This window comes from Neovison vison, chromosome 4, assembly GCF_020171115.1.
Source record: "Neovison vison isolate M4711 chromosome 4, ASM_NN_V1, whole genome shotgun sequence".
NCBI lineage: Eukaryota > Metazoa > Chordata > Mammalia > Carnivora > Mustelidae > Neogale > Neogale vison.
Window position 1 is genome coordinate 190,856,732 of NC_058094.1, and position 22,642 is coordinate 190,879,373.

General features: G+C 44.0%; 1 protein-coding gene across 6 annotated transcripts in view; it reads right to left on the reverse strand.

The window, feature by feature from the left end:
• Window positions 1-22,642, reverse strand: part of ELMO1 (engulfment and cell motility 1) — a 526,031-nt gene that overhangs the window by 360,837 nt on the left and 142,552 nt on the right. For 3 of the 6 annotated variants that reach the window (XM_044246376.1, XM_044246377.1, XM_044246379.1), the window contains 2 exons: window positions 5,327-5,377; window positions 1,247-1,416 (listed from right to left, as the gene is read on the reverse strand). In XM_044246376.1, coding sequence (XP_044102311.1) covers window positions 1,247-1,416; window positions 5,327-5,377 — 221 coding nt within the window. Of the gene's footprint in view, window positions 1-1,246; window positions 1,417-5,326; window positions 5,378-15,532; window positions 15,598-18,750; window positions 18,769-20,526; window positions 20,581-22,642 lie in introns of those variants that run through there. The other 3 variants (XM_044246378.1, XM_044246381.1, XM_044246380.1) reach the window with 3 other exon arrangements.

Below are 22,642 nucleotides of genomic sequence, written 5' to 3' on the forward strand. Positions count from 1 at the left end.
TACTTGTGATCTCTCTCTCTGTCAAATAAATAAATAAAATCTTTTTAAAAAAATTTAAAAAATAAACAAAACCTGTCTACAATCAACCCTCTCCAAATCACCTAAGCCTGCTTGCCAAAAAAAAAAAAAAAGAATCTGTCACAAGTGCTACCTGCAGAGGCCACATGTAGGAGCTGGAAGGAAAGAACGAAGGAACAAAAGAATGAAGGAAGGGAGAGGACTGAGATGGGTCTGCAACACGCACAGTCAACAGCTCATTCTTTGCATCACCAGGTACTGAAGAGACATGTAAATGGCCCAGGCTTAAACCCCAATTCTCAGGGGCCTTTAACTCTTTCCTCATAAATATCTATACCACCTTTGCACATCACTGATTTAGCATATTAATATCTAATTAACTTTTGTGGCATCGTCACATGGTCTAATTTGCATATTCTAATAGTGAATGCCAGTCGCACCTGACCACTTGGGAATGAGCAGATACCTGTGAACCCTACCCTGGCGTCCGGTGGTCAGGGGAGCAGTCTGTCCACACATGCAAGCGTCAGCCCGATCTGGCTCTTTACACTCCCCAGTCACACCACAGAATCAAAGCCTTCCCTGAGAACGTGCGCTCCCCAAGGAGAAATGCCCATCCCTTTCCTGACTGTGACGGAACTCGAACTCCTTCAGGCCCCACTCACTGACACCCCCTCCGTCGGTTTCCGGGAGCTGTAACTGGTCCCACCTCTGGACTCCCCGCCCTCAGAAAGAATCAGACGTCACTTGAATTCTGCCGCCATGTATTTTTTTAATGGCAAGCCTCACATCTTCTTAAATTCTACCAACTTCCATTCTTTGCACGCAGTATTTAGTAAATACTTATTGTATTTAATTTTAAATAATTAAGGATATATACTTTATCATTTAAATGATAATTGTTTTAAGGAAGCTCCATGCCCAGCACAGAGCCCAGCATGGGGCTTGAAACCACGACCCTGAGATCAAGACCTGAGCTAAGATCAGGAGTCAGATGCTTACCTGACTGACCCACCCAGGTGCCCCTCAAATGATAATTTTTTAAAAAAATCACAACAGGGATGCTATTTTGACCTGGTCTAACACTCTGGAACATAAGGATTTGGGGGAGTGGAGCGGTCAATTTCTGGTCTTTAAAACTAGAGAGTGCAAGTGCAAGGAAAGTAACTGATACCCGGAATACTGGAGAGAAGAGAACGGACTCGAAGTCTGAATAAAAGATGCTTACTCGGTGCCGCTTTCAACCATCTGCGTGAGGAGAGAGATGCCATCGAGATTTATGAACTCCTGGGCAAACGTGACATCCCGGGAGAGGCTGGCTAGGTCCTTCAAGGCCTCCAGCTTGGCGTCCATACTCGATGACTGGATTCGTTCGTGGAGCTGCTGGGCGTTTTGAGCCTCGTTGAGGACAAAAACAAAGGGAAGAGTGTTCATAGAGGAAACCCCCACTGACAAAAAACTACCATTTCATTGAAAAACGAAGACACTGAGGCCAAAGCAGGAGACCATATGCATACTCTGTACCGAGGGCAGGCTTCCAACCATAATGACTCTGCCTTCAGGCAGCGGCTGTTAACTTCATGATGGGAATCAACACTTTCCTGACAGAGCCCATATTTCCATCTCTTGGAAAAGCAAGAGCGCAAAAACAATAAAGCCCCAGAAATGGAACTGGAGTGGCAGTGAGGAGGGGGAAATGGGGAAAACATATACCTTTTAAGTAAAATTATTATCTACAAATGACAAAAAGCTATTTGCTTAAACAATTACACAAATTTATGCAATACATTCACCTGTTCAGTCAATACTCTGCGTAAAAACTGCCTACACACCGTGTTCAAAAGCTTCATTAGACACCCAAGTGATCTCTCCCGGTTACTGAACACTTTCCAGCACAACACAATGGCGCTTATAAATTTCACTTTGCAACACCATGTGTTTCACAGGCATCAGCTAATTACTGCATCGATATAAAATAAAATAATTTGGAAACCAAATTAGCCACTTTGCCTAAAATTAGACTTCTTTTTATGGCATCTGCCCTTGGCTACTACACACAGGGCAGGGAGGAATGTAAATATATTGGAGGAGCTGACCTTCTGGATAATAACTTATGGTTTAGATTTCAGTAATGGTTTTCATATCTACTTTTCAGCTGGGGCAGACAGGAAGAAAAATAAAATATTAAATTTTTCTGCCTGTATTTCTGCTTAATGGAAATAACTCAACATCTGCTGTACTTATTATTTAACTCCAAATTGCAATGTGCCATTGCCATCTTCATATTCTCCCTCTTGGCTACTTGCTTTCTTCTCTGAAACATGTTATATTTCAGAGGAAGAAGAAGAGGGGATAGTTGTCCCCAACAGTGAGGTATCTTCTGAACAGAAACTCCTGAGAATGATCCAAGGAGCCCCTCATGAGCTCTAACGGGGTTAAGATTGCAGACGGAAGGCAGGGAATCCACCCAAGTACTGACAGCAAAGGTTCCCCACCCCATTGGGCTCCAGGGCCAGGGACCCCTCCCTCCCTGCCCAGGTCCCCCTTCACTTCATCTGGAAGTAGCCCCCAGGAGAGAAGGGGACCCAGCAGAGAAACTAATGCCAAATCTTCAGGGACCAAGACAGGAATGCACCCCACGCCCTCCCCAACTTGGTCAGAGACACACTGTCTCCCATCGTAACCATCAACTGACACGTTGCAACAGAAACAAGAAGGGGGAGAAGGAAGGAGGGAACGAGAACTCTCTACTCACTCACAGATCCCTAGATATCTGACAAATCACCCCAACCCTAAATCCTATGTTTTTAAGGGGGTTAATGGAGAGTTGAGCAAGAATCACTTCATCTTTTAAAATCACTCAAAGATACATTGTTCTTACAATTTCCAAACGGACATACAGCATTAACATGTATTTAAACCAAGTGGATGACTTTGAATTCCTTGAAAAATACATTTTTCTCCAAGCAGGATGTCAGCATTTACTGTACAAATGATGATAATGAAGGAATACTCAAAGATTATCTCGCTATCAGTATTAATTCTGATTAACAGTGTTTGCGGCTGTTAATACTAGTAATAAAATCAGCAAAGTTACTTGGGGCTTTTTATGAGCCTCTGTTCTAAATATCCTCGAGAAGGAATTCATTTAATCTACACAGTAATCCTATCAGGTAGGTATCCTCACCATCTTCATTGTACACAGGAAACTGAAGGGCCAGAGAAGTTATGCAACTTAGCCAAGGTCACAGAGGCAGAAGTCGGCACAGGTGCACATTACTTAAAGCAAGAGTGTGTGTAAGGATGTGCACACACATGCATACACATGTAGGTATCTGTGCATTCTGTCTGGCTCTAGGGAGAGTTCAGCCAAGGTAGAGGAAAGAACTGAACATTTTTATGGTATAACACCATTTGTTCATTTCTTTATGGTATACTAACACTTCCTAGCAAATTTGATGGAGACAGTTATGTTATTTTTTAACATTTTTTTGTGTGTATATAAAAAGTGAAAGAGTTAGCATATGCTGACCCATATTTCTCAGTTAAACATAAAATAATTTTAAAAAATCTACTAACAACAAGTGACATTTACAGAGCCAAAATATCTTGCTTATAGAATAATGCCTAGTTCTAGACCCTAGGGTTCACAGCCAAATTATAAAATGCATGCTTAAAATGCAGATTCCTGGACCTCCTTTCTAGATGTAATTCGGTTTCTCTGTAGAGACCCAAACAGCAGCATTTTTAGAGTACCACCAGTGATTCAGCTTGGGGACCCCTGCCCTTTAGAACACGTAAACCAGGATCCTCTAGGTGGACCCCATCTTATGATACTGCCCTGTGTAGAAGGTGTCGGTCACGATCTGAAGAGGACGGACTTTCGGGGCACTGAAAAACCTCATCCTGCTAAACATCTAACCTTCCAAGGAGTGGCTCACATTGTAGAAATGTTGTTCATGAACCTATAGCAATAAAAAAAGAACAAACATCTTCTTCGGCTTAGAGCAGATCTTGGTGTAAAAACCAAGCCTCTCTAATTCTAAGACCCAACAAAAGGCAAGGTGTACTCTTTCTGCCGGCCAGCAGAAGAGCAATTGTAACAGGATAAACAGCAACGACAAAACCCAGCTGAAACCATGCTCTAGAAATGTCAATTAGCATTCGTTCATGCTGACTAAAGTAAGGTCAATGCTAAGTCAGACAAAAATGTCTCAGCTCATCATGTGGTCATTGAAAAATGAGTATGAATGATGACTTCCAGTAAGTGGAGAAGAAGGCATCAGAACACAGTCTGGCCAACTCCAGCCATGTATTCTGTGGAGCCTGTCGCTGTGTTTAGGTTCAAGATGTTATTGGGTAAAATGTTTAGGAGTTTTAAAGCCCCTCTAATGTAATTTTCAGCAAGAAGAATGTGTGGTAGTTACAGTACCCACAGTTTAACTTCAGCCAGATGCTTTTCCCAATTTTTTAAATTTATTTTTAGCCTACCACATGGCTTCAGTGGAAACTGAAAATAAGAGTTAGACACAGTTTTTGTCACATATGCAGAGTGAAAATAGTAACACTTGGTGTATTTTGCGCAGATTATTTTTTAGGAAAGCAATAAAATGCACTGTGAAATAATCTAGTTTAAATATGCTAATGTTACTATCCAAAGTATCTACAAGCAAGGAAGAAAGACGAAGATAAGCAACACAGCCAGCTACAGTGGCCTAAATATTCTACAGCATTCTGGTGAGCAGCTCTTATTGGGGAGGCCTTACAGTGTCTTATCTAGATCAGCTGGCAATGAAACAGATTAAGTGGCAAGCATTTCGCAAACTACATTATTATCAATCGCCATCATCACTGGCCAGAACTGGAAAATGCTTCAACACTCTCACTTTTCCACACAGACACACCCCAACTTGAAAGAGAGGTAATGGGCTGTCTTTGGGTTTGTTTCCTTTGTTTGTTGACTGAATTTGCTTAGAAGGCATTAGGCGGATGTGTTGGGCAGGTGGGTAAAACCCATCAGGGCAGCGGAGTTATCGTACCTGTAATATAAGAGTTACTGAAATGACCACCAAACGCAAACCTTAAAGTCCGTTTCCCTGCTCTTAACCGGAAATAAAAGCTTCCTCCTCTGTAATGGGAAATATGAGGAAGGACATTCCTGCCAACCCAGAATCCACATGTCAGGACATGCCAGAGACCTTCTGTTTTGCACTCACATCACCCTCAAAAGTTAACATCTCTTAATCACATATAGCAGAACTGGAGAGCAAAGTATTTACTGGAAAGCTATACACTCAGGTCAACTTACTGGAGATGTGGTTAACCGAAGGATAGTGCCATTTTTTATTTCATTGCGATTCTGGAAAAGAAAAACAACATCTTTGTAAATCTTCAAAGTTGAGAAGCCTGGTAAAAAGAGAGCAAAAGCAAAAATGATCTAGTAGTAACACTATATAATAAGAATTCTTATGACTCAGTTTATCATCACTTTATCTTCTAAATTACTGAGTGGTTTTTAATTATTTCAACAAATAACTGTAAACTGGGTCTCAGCTGTATTAACTTTCTATCAAGTCATAGGTAACACTGAGCACAGACGTGATTATGAATTCAAAGAACAGGAACATGGGGCCCAAGAACAGCACCAAAAAAAGCAAGTCTGAAAGGTTATTTAGGAAATGTGACCTAGCAATTCTGCTGGAGTTAAGGCATACATTTACACAAAAACGTCTACATGAATGTTCACAAAAACATTATTTGTAACAGCCAAAAGTTGTAAACCACCCAAATGTCCGTCAGCTGATGAATGCGTAAACAGAACGTGGTCTCGCCGTTCAACAGGGTATTATCGGGCAATAAAGAGAAGTACTGATGCATGTTACAGCGTGGCTGGACCTTGAAAACACTACACTAAGTGAAAGAATCCTGACACAAAGACCACGTATGTTATGATTCCGTTTATAGGAAATGTCCAGCATAGGCAAATCCACTGGGACAGAGAGATTAGCTGTTTCCAGGGGCTGGTGGGCAGGGGTGGGGAGAATGAATGTTAATGGTTGCAGGGTTTCTTTTCCAGGGGATGCAAATGTTCTGAAGTTGATTGTGGTGATGATTTCAACAATCTAGGAATACATTAAAAACCTCTGAATTGAACACTTTAAACGGTGGATTTGGGAGAATGTGACTTCTATCTCAGTAAAGCTATTTTTTGTAAAGCTTCTATTAAGGAGTTTGCTTTCTTAACCTTTGCTGCTCTAACAGCATGTTGCTTTTTTTTTTTTTTTTAAGATTTTATTTATTTCAGTAGGAGGAGTGACAGAGGGAGAGGGAGAAGCAGGCTCCCTGCTAAGCAGGGAGCCTGATGCAGGGGCTCAATCCCAGGACCCTGGGATCATGATCTGAGCCAAAGGCAGATGCTTCACTGACTGAGTCACCCAGGCGCCCCAGAGCCTCCTGCATGTTGCCTCAATGTTAAGAACAAACAGCGTAAATAAGCGGATCCCAAATCAGTCCTCCTCCCCTTAGCGGGTATATTTGAGGTGAGTGTTCTCAAGCTGTCTCTTAGCATCTCTTGGCACTGGAAGGAGAATTTTCCCGGTAGTTTTATTTCCTGCCACCAGAGTACGCACCACACTCAGCTTTCAGGAGGTGACCTGCTGGGAGTCACACGTGCACATGCCCAGCTGTAGAGCATAAAGGCCAGAAGTTAATAAAAGTGCCTTGAGGTTCAGGGTCCTGCATCGTTCAAGACAAGTCACAAGCTAGAATTGCCTCAGCAGGTGGACTGAAGTGGTGGGAAATTTCTCAGGGTAAGATGCCAAAAGCACATAGAACACTCGTACTCTCCCTGCTCCAATTCTGACCACTTACTGGAAAATGAATTTTCTAAAATAACTACCTGAAAGGGAGCAGCCTTCAGGCCCATACTGTCTCCCAAAGAAAACCTAATCTGAACATTTTATAGGGAGTGCAGGATGGCCTGAAAGCCCCACTCTGCCAGCTCCAACCCCCCCTTGGGTGATTCTGGCCCCATCTAGAGCATCCCTGACCCCCACCCAGATAACCTTGCACTTCCTCTTAAGAAAGCAAGCTCCTCGGTTTCCAGCAAGGGCTGAATTCCACCGTGGGGGAGGGGAGGCTGGCAGGAATACTGAAATTAATTTCAGTCATTTAAAAAACCTTTGAACCCTAAAATCCTAACACTCTATGAGAATGGGAGAGGAGGATAGCAAACACTCATGACAGAATATTAAGGAAGCTGAATCCAAGGCATACCTCTTTCCTGCTCAGGTTCTAAATGAACCGAGAATGAAGAGAGTCAGAAGATGAAAAACCTAAAATATCCCCCTTATTAGTTTTTATGGAGAACAAGGCTCACAGTGAGAACCAGCAGACAGCTAGAAGACCTAACGGAACTTCCTTCCCAGAGGAAAGAAAGGCCCAGTTTATTCTTCCCAAAGAGCTAGTCAAGGAGAAAAGAGCCCCTTCTGATACAAAGTGGCTAGGAGGATTTAGGATAATACTTCCTAGTGGAATTTGGGGTGGGGGTAAGGGATTTCTAATAATAGCAAAAAACATTTATTGGAAGGCACCGAGCTGATGTATTGTTGGGTTCTGTTGTCATGCTTATTTAACCATCGTAATGACTCTATGCCCAGTTTTTTAAAGATTTTTTTTTTTTTTTTTAAGGAATCTCTATACTCAACGTGGGACTCAAACTCACAAGCCTGAGATCAAGAGTCGCATGCTCTACCGACTGAGCCGGTCAAGTGCCCCCAACTCCATGCCCATTTTCAAGATGAGAAACTAAAGTTGCTGAGAAGGTAAATCACTTGCCCAACATCATGGAGGGGGAAGGGAAGATGCAAACCCATCCTGGAGGGAGAGGGAGATCTGACCCCAGAAGCTGCACATGATCCCTCTGCAAGAACAAGATCCTGCCTTTATCCTCAGAGGGTCCTTATCCCCATCAACTGTCAAGGTCCGTGAGAGCAAGGAAGTTAAGTGTGGTGTTGACAATGCCCTGCAGATCCTCAGGCCACAAACGCAGGACATGGGGACAGCAGTAACATCAAGCAGCTGGCCCCACGCGGACTCCTGCAACGCTGACTCCTGACTTTCTGCAGTCTAAGCACGAGTTCTGTGATGAAAGGATCTTGAGGGTGGTTTGCTGAAAACCAAAGCAGCGCTGTAACCACTGACGGCCAGAGCTGGGTTCAAATTCCTCACGTACCTCGCACCAGCTGTGTGTGCTCCGTGCAAGCTACTTAACCACACAGATGCAAGTCTTCTCTTCCCTAAATGGGGACAGCAAGTCATTACTTAGAGAACAGGAAGAACCACAGGTGCCACAGATGCCGAGCCTGGCCCAGAACCGGCTCAGACCGAGAGTGACTGCCACCGTCAGACGGAGAGCAGCTCACAACCCTCTGCCTGCGTCTCCTCCCGCGGCAGTTCATTCACCTCCTCTCTTTTTTCCTTCCCTTGGAAAGACTTGTTCTTAAAAACAGTGTTTGGCATTTTGGAATAAAAGCAGATATGCAGAAGAGCTGTTAAATATGCATGAAAACCATTAAGGTCCCAGCAGAAAAGTGGATGAGACCCAAAGGGAAAGCCAGGAGAATCAGCCACAACGCACTCTTCTCCCCGCAGCTGATGCCGCCTTCCAGTCACCAAGAGATGCTAACTTGGGCAGCAAAGGAAAGGGCTTGTGCTTGTCCTGATGCTATAAATTCCATCCAAGCCACATGGAGCCTCAGTTTGGAGCAGGGTCTCCAGGCAGGACACTCTGGATGTGACCCGCATTTCACTTCTTACCCAGGGAATCTGGTACAAGTGACACAGCTGTCCTTTGTGCTAGCTCCTTCAGCTGCACCATGGGGACAGTACCTGTCTCCTAAGGTTGTGCTGAGGATTAGCTGAAATCATCCATTCACGGTACTCAGAACAGTGCCTGGCACGCAGCAAACACTCCAGAAAATAAAGTTGGCTCTTGATTATTCAGCACAAAAATACCACCCAAAAAGTACACTGCCGCGTATCTTTGTTTTTAGCTCGTCTCTCTACATAATCTAATCAATAAAATAATAGTATAATCTAAGTTATCCTAAACCTAAGACCCTAAATCCAGTAGCATGGGCCCAGCAGAAAGAACAAATATTCGCAAACGTACATGTCTTCTATCAACAGACCAACATGGCTGAGGAGTCGTGCCCCACAGTGCATTTTACCTCAAAGGCTGGGAAGCTGGGACTCACTGTGTTACCATTCATGGGCCCCCACCTCTGTTCTGGAGTGGCATTCTTTGATGTATTCTTCCAAGCATTCAGTAAGCGCTGGTATTCAGTAAGCGCTGTGTGTGGCATGCGTGTGTGTGTGTGTGTGTGAGAGAGAGAGAGAGAGCGAGCGCGCACCATGTCTACCGGCAGTGTCTCTCCACCCTCAGAACGTTACCCCCCACCCCGGAGCCGATGCCGTGCTACTGTTGTAACACCCTTTCTAAACCAGCGGCTACCTGTGACCTGGCATATGTGCAGGACTCCATAAATATTGGTTGAATAAAATTCTGAACCTACTGTGTGCCTGGCCAAAGATGAGACATCATACAAAATTAAATAAGACTTAACCCCTGTCTTCGGGAAACTCAATAAAGCGAAGACTGAGGTGTAGTATCTGCACCATGGAACAACAGTGGCCTCTACAGTGGGGGACCAGCACCGGGACCAGCACATCCATGTGAGAAGAAGGAGAGAGGAATAGGATACTCGGCAAAAACCTTCCCTTTTCAAAATACAAGCAAGGGTTTCCCAGCACAGCACAAAGGGCAAGACATCCTCACAGATCAGAGAACAGCCCTGTGGGGTCACTTATGAGCCAAGGATGCATAAAGACTGGAAAGACACAACATTCATGAAGTGTACCAGCCTTTCACCACTTAAAGAGGGAGGGGCAAGTATACTCGGGGTGCAATTCCGGCTCTGACTCGTGGTCTGTGAGCGTGTCCTCTCTCTGAGGCAGCCACCTGGTGCTGTGGCAGCCATATTTGTACTTAACGCTTCTACACCATAAGTAAAGAAGAGAAGCACAAAGCTCATGCTTTGGGAACAAAAGTGGTATGTTTTCCTTCACTAGAAAGGAGTGCAGGAATTTCCTTATAAGAACTTCCTAAAGGTCTCAAAAACTCTTCAGTGCAAAATATCAAGTTTTCATCCAAAGATTCTTCGAATCCCTTGACTGGAAATTCTTGGCTGTTAATACCAACCTTGGATGGGGATACCATGATCCATACATGCTTTGAAAGACCAGGAGAAATCAAACTTCCAATTCTCAGTAAATTCTGATGTGACTCTCTGTGATGGTCTTTTGATACACCAATTTGACTAGGCTGCCATTCCCAATTATTCAATCAAACATTCTTCTAGGTGTTACTGTATAGGTATTTGCAGGTGTGATTAAAGTTGATAATCAGTTAGCTTTAAGTAAGGGAGATAATCCCCAGATACGTTGGGTGGGCCTGATTCCATAGATTGAAAGGCCTTAAATTCTACCAGGGGACAGCAGATTTAGCCTTTACCCGGGAGTTCTAACCTACTCTACGGATTTCGGATTTGCTTTGCCCGCCTCCCGTCAAGCAAGCCAATTCCTTGCAGTCAACCTCTTAGCACATTTCTCCCACTGGTTTTGCATCTCTCGTTGAACCCTGACCAATACCTGACCTGCACCTGCCCAGACAGTGCCAAAGCTTTGCATGGCAGTCATTTCCTTTACCGCAGTGAGCAATACACTGACCAGCTTTGTCTCCTCAGGTTATGCTGGTGGCCCCTGGGAAGCAGCTTTGAACTGGGCCAATCCAGCAGCATTCAACCAGCTCGGGCTCACTTTCCCAGGCTGGGCAAGGAACACTACCACTAAAGAATATATAAGAGCATATGGGGAAGAAAAGAAAATAACAGGCTAACTCCTTCCCCCCCAGCGGAGAGGAGTGTTCTGCAAAAGTGAAGAATGCATTCATCAAGTCCCAGGCCAAGAAACTGCTCCCTGCCCCTCTTTGGGAAATCAGTCTTCAATCTTCCATTTTTCACATAATCTTCGGTTCCTCTCCTCTAGGGGCACCACAAGCGCACATTAAAATGCTGGTTGCTGGGGCTCTCACCCCCATCCAGCGCCACTGACTCAGGGGCCTGGGATGCTGCATTTTCGCTGGGATTCCCAATAACTCGGATGCACGATACAGTGTGGAATCATCCTGGTCTCGTTCAGAAGACTACCCAGCACATTTCAAATAATGTTCTGAATTTCAAGGAAATAAAGTCTGAGGCAAACAAGACTAACGCCAGCTCCGCAAAAGTGAAGAGGAGAAAACCAGCAGCAAGAACATTTCTGCAGGGAGATACCCCAAGTGCCCAACAGCGTATGAGGAGAAGTGACCAAGGGGAAGCCCCCTGAAGCCCCGCTGTCCTGTTTACTCATGCCCAGCAGTTCCAGGCGGGACTAGCCCCTGACATTCACAGTCGTCTCGATGGGATGTCTTTGTGTCTCTTCACAGAGCTAGCTCAGCGACTCGGCCTCTGTGTGGGCTGGATAATAAGATCCTGCTGAAAAATGTCACTGTTCTCCTATTTTTCCCTCTGAGATTTGTTTTTCCTCGGTATGCCAACTTTCTCTCGAGCCAGACAAATTACAAATTATTCCCTGGTCAAAAATACAAGTGGTACCCCTGTTTCTGTTATTCAGCAAGGCAAAGAGAAGGTCAGAGGGGGGAGGGCGCTTACGGCCCCGCAAATCCAGACCCCTGGAGCACAGGCAGCTCCAGGGTCTTCTCGCTGGCTCTGTCTCTCCTCCTCTCTCTGTCTCCCTCTCTTTCTCTCCAGATGTGATGGGGTCTTCACCTTGGATATATTGTTACTGAACAAGGCTGTTCTTCACATCCACTGCTCAATCATCACAAATACTGATTTTGCATGTAAACCTGACCCCTTTTGTCCTTTGTGTGTCCATTTGAGTGATCGTCAAATCTTCAGGCTGAAGGAAGTAACAGAGGACAGTACATGATATCCTGGTTGCTAGGTTACAGAGCAATGCCTCCAGACAGAGGACTACTGGTCTAACATTTGAGGAGGGATGTCAGAAATACCCTCAAATAAAATATGAACCTCTGAAACGAGGAAAAAGGGACTGAGGCGGGGCATGAGGAAGCGGGATAAGAAAGAAAGGGTGCCCACCTATTCTAAATGTACATTTCCTGTAATTAACATGCTGGCCTTTCCCACGTTCGCTTACCATCAGGGACCTGTCTCCACTGCCCGAAACAGCTTGAGCAGGTCACCTCCACCCATTCATTGAAAGATGTGGATTTGACTTCTTGCTCTATTTTCCTGCCCCTAATTAGATTCTATTCTCAATTGCTTTTCTTCCGTCACTTTCCTTTTCCCAGCATCCGGACATCTTGTACACAATTCCCAAAATGGAGAGAAGGAAGAACGAGGCATGTGCTAAGAAAGATATCTACTAGCTCCGTTTTTGGGGTGTGTAAACACAGACCCTGGAGGTGGACAGCCTGTCGCACAGGAACCGGTTTGCTCTCTTTCCATTGGTAATGAGACCCAGGTAAAAGGAGTGGAAAGCAGTGGGTTGTCACCGAGCAGGCCCAGGGAGTCAGCTAGGATGTAGTGAGCCCCATGGGAAGAACATGGGAAGAACGCCTGTCCCCCTTAGCATTTTAATCAACCACTTGTAGAAGACAGAGATGAAGAACAGTGTGTTTTTCTAAAGAACATGTTGTCTTATCTTAAAGGAACATACACTATTAGATGTTCACTGGTCCTGAAAACCAGGCAGCCTTTCAGTAAGCAGGGAAGCTGCCTGCTTCCTCGGTCATGTTCATGTAGCAGGAATGAGCACACATCTCTCGTCACCTGGTGTCCAGACCCAGGGACCAAAAGCTCGAGGTTGAATCCAATCCATAACCAGGTCCCTCTGACACCCTAAGGTTGGAACTGATTGAGTCCAGTTTGTGAAGAAGGAATGGAAGGACATTATTCAGAGATGAGTCTCAGTCTCAGAACTGAAGGGAAAAGACAGTTCCCTTGAGCACAGAACCTGAGGGGGACAGTTTTAGCAATCCGGACAGGGGCATCAGCACCAGCAAGGGCACAGTGTGAGCATCGGGAGATGAGGACATGTATTTGTAAAATCTCTCTCACTGCATTGTTGCCCTGGGAGAACAGGAGGGTGTGAGCATCCTGGACCGACAGGGGTCTGGGAGCCGGGAGAGCGCAGTGGACCACAAGGAAGGAAGCCCAGGTGAGGCCTGAGTCAGTGAACTTCCCATGTGACCCTGGGCAAGTCAATTGGCTTCAATTTCCTCATCCACAGAATGGAGGCAAGGGGCCCCACGCCAAAGGTCAAGCCTCTTCTCTTCCCTTTCATTCTCAGTACAACACACAAAGAGGAAACATTTCAGGCTTTTGAGCAAAATGTCTGATCACGATGAAGGGGATGTCTCGGAGAAATCAATCTGTCAGCAGCAGTGAATTGGAGGAAGGTGGCTGAGGTGAGGCCTCCCGTCACCAAGTCAGCCTGCGGTCTCCAGACCAGGACCACTGGCCTCAGGAATCTCTAGTCTCCAAGGTAACGAGCTCCTACAAATACCCAAGACCTGAGACGCTAGAAAGTCTTAAGGGATATGACAAAAATACACGCCTTTCCTCACACATGTAACTTGAAGGAGAGGAAACATGGCCACATTTTTGGTGGGTGATTCTGTTATGCTTAACAAAAGCCTTAAAAATGTTCAAAATCAAATTCTACAGGATTTGTCCTACAGAAACGTCGGAGATGCAGACATCTTACAAAGGATGTCTACTGCGGTAGTGGTTATAATGGAGAAAAACACTAAGAGCAAACCCAAGTATCTCAATTAATTATTGTTTCTTATCTCAAAATCCAGCTTTCTGGGCCCCACCCTGGGCTACCCAATCTGGATCCTAGCATTTCCCCTTCACCATCTGGGAGAATGTTAAGCTTCTCCAGTAGAGGGCACCGAAATGATCTTGCCTGGTCAGAGAAAGGGAGTTCTCTTTCCATCCACCATTATTATTTAATGTGGAAGCCCTCAGGCCTCTTGCCCTATTTCCACTTACAGAAGCCACTTCTAAGTAGCTCTGCCTACTTGACCTGCAGGCAACAGATGTGCTTCTACCATCCGCCACTGTCCTGCCTCCTTTCGCCATTGGTGGTCAGGTCCCTGTGGCAGCCAGGCTCCCTTTGAAGAGCCTTGGGGAGGGGTGCAGTTCCCTCTCTTTCTTGGACTCTCCCTTCCTCAGACTAGAGGCCACAGCTGATTTGCTGCGACTGCTTCTTTTGGACTCACTAGAGTCCTTTTTTCCCTCCCTAGCAACTAACCAGCTCAGCTCCTACTAGTTACCAATTTTTAAAATAAAATTCCCAGGGTACCTGTGTGGCTCAGTGGATTAAGCCTCTGGCCTAGGCTCAGGTCATGATCCCAGGGTTCTGAGATCAAGCCCCACACCGGGCTCTCTGCTCAGCAGGGAGCCTGCTCCCCCCACCCTGCCTGCCTCTCTGCCTATTTGTGATCTCTCTGTCAAATAAATAAAATCTTAAAAAATAAATAAATAAAATAAAATAAAATTCCCATTTTCAAATAATGGTATGGTTTCTACATCTTGACTGGACCCTGACAGATACAACGTCTCCCAAAGGTTCTGTAACATGAAGGAAAATTTAAGTAAATATGGTTGGGCAGGCCAATGATACATAATACAGCCACGGAAGGGCTGGTCTAAAATAATGCTTAATAATACACGAACATGTCACATTTTATTGTGCGGTGAAAAATGCAGGTTGCAAAATACTATTGTAGCCTGAGTGTAAATCGATGGACAATAACGTCTCTATATACATCAAAGAAAAAACACCAGTCCCATGTAGATAACTACATGAACAACGCTTTTCACTTGCAACAGGTACAAAAAAGAAAGCCGAAAAATACCAGTTCTTGTGGGTGTTTGCCCAACCCCACTAATGAAGATTATCTGGTTTCTGGGGGAGAGAGAGCGACCTCCCCGGTTTTGACAGAAGAAACCAGCGCAAGCTGGAGTGAACACATGCAACAGTCCTTCCCCTGCAGTCCTGTTTTGTCATCCATTTAAGAGAGACTTGATCCCCAGCTCCTCTCCTCGGCCATCAGTGTTAACCCACCCTCCAATCAAAAGTCACGTGCGGATGTTTAAACCTAACTTACAGTGTTGCTGGCAAGCCCGAGCCTGTGGCCTCAGAAACCCACAATGTGCTGGAGAAGAGAAGTGCTTCTTTCTTTCCACTTACAGGAAAGAAGCTCGCGCTTGCAAACCACACATTTTTAAAGGCCTGTTCTGAGGACAGCAGTGGGAAGCGCCAAGGATGCTGTGACAGCTGGGAAAATGTTGACTCCATGGCTGGTTCTAGGCAAAGCCAACACAAACAACACACTAGAGAGAGAGAACAAGACACATACCTCTGCATCACAGAACTGTGGAACAAAGGGGGATGGAGACACCAGGAAGGGGCGAGCCAACAAGCTTGCTGGCTGGCTTCAAGCAGACAGTGCGGTGTCACACGGCACCCCAAACATAACCTGATCTAGTGTGACCCACCTACACACTGGCCTCCGAAGAACCTGATTTGAGGCATGGCTTTGCCATGAACAGCTTTGTCATCCAGGCACTTGGCACTGAACCTGGCACATAGCAGGTGCTCAGGGAAATTCACTCAATGAATGATTCATCATTCATACGTAAGGGGCATCTTGAGGACTAGGCACCAAAAATATGCAAAATTCACCCGACAAAGGAAGAGGAAGAGAATCCTAAGCAAAGGAAACCCAGATGAGGCCACTGTGTTCATGTCCCTTGGGACAACGCAGTGCAGGGATTCTTTCTCTTTTCTGTTTTTCCCCAGGATCATGGAGGTTTTGGCAGTCTGGTGAAGCCTATGGGATCTCTTCTCTGAATAATGTCTTTAACTGCATAAAGACAATGCATAAGCTTGCAAAAAAAAATAGTTATGCACATACTTTTAAAATTGTATCATAGTAACATACATGCCGCTTTATCAATACAGTTATCAGCAGCTCTCCGCAGAAAGAGCCAGAGGGTACATACTATAAGCATTGTGGGCCAGAAGGTCTGCAACAATGATACATAAATAAATAGGCATGGCTGTGGTCCAATATATTCTGTGTACAGAATCAGGGGGCAGCCTGGATTCAGCCCACAGGCCAATTTGTTGACCCCTGTATTAATGCATGAAATAACAAGATAAACGATAAGGTCTAATAACTACCATAATTTCTAATTAAGTGTAATGGTGATAAATGACATGTTGAGGTAGCTGCAATAACAGTAATAAATGGAAATATCTATTATTTCTTCTGGTAACATTGGCACAGATACTGCTTATACAGCGTTTTGCCTACACTCATGATTGAAGTAACGCGTATTTCATATTCTCACAGAACTGTAACTTTCCTCCTAAATAAGTTCATGGGCCCCAGGTGAAAATGGTGGTTTTCCACTGCACTTAGAGGAAAATCCAAATACCGACTATGCTTTAAAAGACTCAATTTGCTGTGGCCCCAGCCAGCCTTCCCGACAATAACCAACCCACATGCCACCCCTCAGCTCACTATCCTGTTCCGTTTTGTTCCCTGTCACACATCATGCTTCTGGGCTTTCATCCTGGCTGCTCCTTTCCTGAAATGCTATCCTCTGTCTTGCTATCATCAAGTTTTGGCTCAAATGTCCCCTCATTAGAGAGACATTCCTGATGCCTCCCGACAATCTTGGCCAAGGCTCACAGAGGGACATCCGGGGTCTTGCTTGAAGAGATATCCGGATTGCCCTAGAGCAGGCACGACCCCATGATGAAGACCCACAAGCCAAACATTAGCCTTGGGGAGCACAAATCCTTACAAGAGAATTACTGCTTAGAGAGGAGATATAAGTTTTCTTCTCGGGGCTCACGATGTCAGAAAAATAAGGGCCTTAAGCTCCCAGTGCTGGAAACCAAGTCCACACACTGGTAGCTTTATTTCATTTTTGTGTGGTTACTTGCTAACATGAACCAAGCCATGTCATGCTTCTGACCCATTCTTGAGCCTGGAACCTAGGACTGGCCTAGCAGGCTGACCTTCAGTAGCCACACCTACTGTACTCTACCCCCAGAACTTTGTCACAAGACGTCACTTACTTCCTTCATACCACTTACCCCAATCTGAAAATAAATGCCTTGCTCAGTTTTTAAAAATTTCCTGTCTGTGTCTACACACACACGAGAACATATGCAAGAGAAGAGAGGGCGTCTTCACATTTTGTCATCCTTGGGGCCTAAAACAATGCCTGGTGGGTGAAATGTGTTCAAGAAATACTTTTTAAATGAATGGAATGGGTATTTCAGTATATGTGCTGCCGAAGCGGGCACTGGAGTGAGTATTTTAATCATAATAAGGGAGGAAGAGCCAGAGCATATCCGTAAACTAAAGCTTACCGGCCACTTATGTCTTTAAAGACAGAAATACAGTCCCGTTCTTCCTCCCGTAATGCAAATAAATCTTAAACCATCTTTCCTTCCTTTCTCTATTCTACAACCTTCTGTCAACAAGTAGATATTTATTGCATACCTACTATGAGGCACATGTATCATTAAGCATTGTTTTAAAGATTTATTTATTTATTTGAGTGAGAGAGCATGCCAGGGAGAGGAGCAGAGGCACATGGAGAGGAAAAACTCACGGAGACACCAGGATGAGTGCAAAGCCTGACACGGGGCTCAATCTCAGGACCCTGAGATCACGACCTGAGCTGCAAATAAGAGCAGGACACTTCACTGTGCGACCCACGTGTCCCTCATTTAGCATTTTTTTAAAAAGAGAGAATCGAGGGCTGCCTGGATGGCTCAGTTGGTTAAGCGTCCGGCTCTTGGTTTCAGCTCAGATCATGATCTCAAGGTTGTGAAATGGAGCCCCACACAGAGGAACATGCTCTCTCACACTGTATCTCTAATAAACAATCTTAATTTTTAAAAAAGAGAGAACTAACATATATGTGCTCCTGTTCCAATATCACTCCACACGTCCACAACGGTGTTGAGGGGAAATGAGCTCTATCCCACCCCACCGTTCACCTGAGCTGCAGCCTCAGGCCGCCCTGACCCAGGAGCAAAGTCACAAACAGCCCTGGGGCTCTGCAACAACTGAGGCCTGCAGCTCGTAAGACTGTCCAGAACCTCCCAGAAGTTCACCTGCCCCTGCCCTAAGAGAAAGCGCCTTGTCACAAGAAGAAGTGCAAGGGGTGCCCTAGGAAAGCAGGCTGCAGACTCAGCATGGGAAGGGACATACCCCGCAGTGCACACCGGAGAAAGAGAGGCTTCGGTCAGAATCCACATTAGTTGCCCTCATGCCCTCTTCTCCTCTCCCACATTCACGCCCTCCTCATCTCTCCCTTCTTGCACGGGGAGTGAGATCGGAATTTAAACAGAGTCTTCTAGAGGAGTTAGTAGGAATAACAGATAGAAGAGGAGGTAAGTAAATAGTCAAACCTTTAAATAGTATTAACAACTCATCTGCATTTTAGCTTTTCTCTGCCTTTTTCACTGGAGCACCCACACCTCACTCAGACGCCCAGGCCTTGTCTCCGGAAGCTGTCTTGTCAGGGTGGGTGCGGGGGCTCATGCTACCTTCGCGGAAAGCACCGATGACGTCATCAGCAATCCCAAGACTGTGCCAATTCAGTTACGAAGGGGGTTTTCCTTAAGAGATGATCCAAAAATAACTGCTAGAGAAAGCATTTCTTTACAGACTTACTCTCTGTCATAAATGTCTCTAACCCAGGCAAATTAACTAATTGCTATGAACGGACAACTACTTGGTGAATTAAATGCCTTTTTTTTTTACATAGAGACTCCATAATGAAGTTTTGGATTTTTCACTATAAAAAGATCCTGTGAAACAAGATGACATACATCAGAGAAAAAGAGGCTGATTTAAAAAGCCATTTGAAGCATGGCTTTTAGCAAAAGGTAAAGATTTAAATAAACCTGAGTCAAAATCCAGGCCATACAATTAGTCATATACAATGTTCATATTCATATGAATCATACTCAATTTTACTTAACCTCTCTCTAATACTTAATTTTATTAATCTTTAAAAAAGAAAACAGGAAATACACTGGTAAAATACATCTCAGTGGTTTTGAAGTAATTTTTTGTAGAATTAATTAAGCTCAACAGAATGACTTATAAACAGCAAATGACCAATAAATATATAAATGGCTATAAACAATGGAAGTGCTTAAAAACACATAATTTACGATGGATACAAAATTATGAGGTGCCTAAGCATACATTTTGCTAAATGCCCACTAAAATATTTACTAAATGCAATTAAAGGAAAAAATTACAAGACTTTAATTGAAGAATGTGAAAGAACATTCTAATCAAGATATATTATATTCACGGAGGAGACAGAAAAATATCTTAAAGAAAGCAATTTTCCCCCAAAATGAATCCATAAATTGTCCAAGGTTAATTAAAATCCTCACAGGATTTGACAAGCTCATGCTAAAATACATATAAATGGCACAGTATGGATTAGGCAGATGATTTTGATAAAGAAAAAGAAGACAGGTTTATCCTACGAGGTATCCAGTTTTGTTACCAACTTGTAAATGACCAAAGCTGTATGATAAGGAACAAAACCAAGAGCCACACAGATGCCTATGTTTGAGAAAACTTGGCTCCCAGCAGAGGTGGGAAGATAGGCAATGAATAGTCGATAAATGGTACTAAGACAAAAAAGACAAAATTAGATCCCTACCTAATAGACACACGCACACACACATTTTCAAACTGGATTAGTGACCTATATAAAAATCAAGACTTTCTGGCTTTCGAAAGAAAACACACAAGAGACTACATTTATAGCAGATATCTAGAGAAAATGCATTTAAACAAGACATGGGAAGCCCAAGCAATAAAGGGAAAAAACGATCAATGTGATCATATTGAAATGATTTTTTAACTTCTTTTTGACAAGAGACAGCACTGAAAAGTTAACAAACAGCGATGGAGTGAATGGAGATATATAAATAAGAACTTGTGTCTGTACCCTAGAAGAACCCCTCTCCGTCAATGAGAGTACAACACTCCCCACCCACGGCTGGACGTAGACCCGACAGGCAGTTTGTAAAAGGTAAAAAAGTCTGAAGAGATAGTAACATGGGAAATAGGTTGAGCTTTTCGTAGTTAGGGAAAGATTAATTAAAACCACAAGAAGCCGCGTGGCACCCCCATCCGCGTGCCCAACGTTAGGCAAGACTGTGATGGCAAGCACCCGTGACGACAAAGAGAATAGGAGCTCTACATTGGGGGTGGCAGTAGGAGGGTAGAAACCAGTTGGGCAATTCCTGAGAAGGTCGAGGATGGGCACAGCCTCTAGCCCAAGCACTTTCTACCTTCTCTTGCGGGAAACTCTGAAATGAGGTCACGTGCATCCATGTACAAGGCTATTCATCACAGCGCTGTGTTCCCTACATTGGGGAAACAACTGCTTACCAACTGGGTTTTATTCACGCCATGGTTTATTATAGATAATTCCTCTCAAAATATAACTTTGGTTGAAAATCTTAAATTGGAAAATGTTACCTACAGTAGGAGAGCAATAACTCAAATTTTAAAATGCTAAACAAGTCTCTATATTCTTCATGAAAACATAAATATGTAGAAAACCTATAAAACATGCATGAGAATAACGTACATCCATTTCAGGCGAGTATTTACTTCTAGGGAGGGAGGAATAGAAAAAGAGACAGGAAAAACAACAGAGCTGGGCTTGGGCCAGAGCACCACATTTTTTTTTCCTTTTTTTTTTTTTTTTTTAAGATAATCTGAAGCAATAGGCAAGCTATTAATATCTATTAACATCTAGATGGCTGGGAATATGGGTGTCAGTAACACCATTTCCTGGGCTTTTTTGGTGTGTTTGAAATACTGCATGATTACAAAGTTTTAAATTACCATTTAAATGAATTCTGCTAAACAACAGTATCACTAGAGCAAAACTCATCTGTCTGAGTCCAAAGCAGTGGCTGCATTTCTCACATCTATGCATTGCTTTGTAATGAGGGAACAATTAAGGATAAACATGTATTTAAAAACAATGTGTGGACTGTAAATGAGCCTCGCACAATCGTGCTCTTCTTTTCCCTGCCAACAGTTACATTCTTAAAACAACCGAAATGCAGTCTTTTTAAAAAGTGCCTATTAGTCAAGCCAGTGGTTTTCAAATAATGAAATCCTTTTGTTCTAGAAAGGGGGGGGATCCCTCAGATGATGCCTCAGAAGCTAAAATAGACAAAGAGATACTGTATTCATATTACCATGTTTTATGAGCTTAGGTTTGTAAATGTATATTTTATTCAGGTAATCAATAGGAATAAGGAGGCTGTTTTATTAACATAAAAATTCAATATCTGGTCTTGTGAATGATTATTATAAGAATGTAACAAGCTCCCACATTCAATTTACTTTGTGTTTTATCATATTCAATATGGAGAAAACCTGGATATATATGTACACTGTACTAGTTTTGACTGCTGGGTAACAAATTACCACAACTTGAGGAGCTTAAAACCACACAAATGTATGCTGTTGCAGTTTCAACGGGTCAGGAATGGGGCACGTGTTAGCTGGGTCCTTTACCTGGAGTCTTCCTGGGCTGAACTCGAGGTGTTGGTTGGCTGACTCCTAATCTGCAACTCTGAGACCTCTTCCAAGTTCATTCCGGGTGCTGGCGAATTCGTTTCTTTGTAGTGTTATGACTAAGGTCCCTTTCCCCCCCATATTTTAGCTAGCTGTTGACCAGGAACCATGCTCACAATTAGAGTCTGCTCTCAGACCTTTACCCTGGAGCCGCCTCCACAACCTGACAACCCGCTCCTCAAGGCCAACAGGAGCGTATCTTTGTAATGCTTTAGCTTCTTTTAAAGGGCCCTTTGGATTATGTCAGGTCCACGGAGATAATCGCCCCTTTGATTAAGCCAAAGTCAAAATGATTAAGGACTTAATTGGATCTGCAAAACCCCTGGAACATACAGCGTAACAGAATCGCAGAAGTGACATCCCGTCCTAGTCCCAGGTCCAGACTGCACTCAGAAGAGACAGAATTATACTGGGCATGCAACATGAGGTGGTGGGTGTCTTGGGTGCCTCCTCAGATCCTGCCAACCACACACACACATGTACCTGTCCATGGGAACTGTTTTTGAGAGCTGACCTTGAAATCTCAGAAGTCTGTCCAGATGCTTGGAAAAGGTACAATGGGACACTTTTTCTTTCAAATCTATAGACCTAACACCTATCTCAACTCTCACTCATTCCTCATAAATACTCTAAGTCAGACAAAAATATTCAAAACTCACAGAAAGGTATGGAATGAAATTGGATTTTCACCTGTTATAGGACCCCGGCCATGCTCCTAAGCCAATCTATCTGGCCTACCAGCATCTTCTGTGAGCCCTCACCCAGGTGCAGCAGCCTACACTTGCTTGAAGATTGTGCTCGAATGGATGG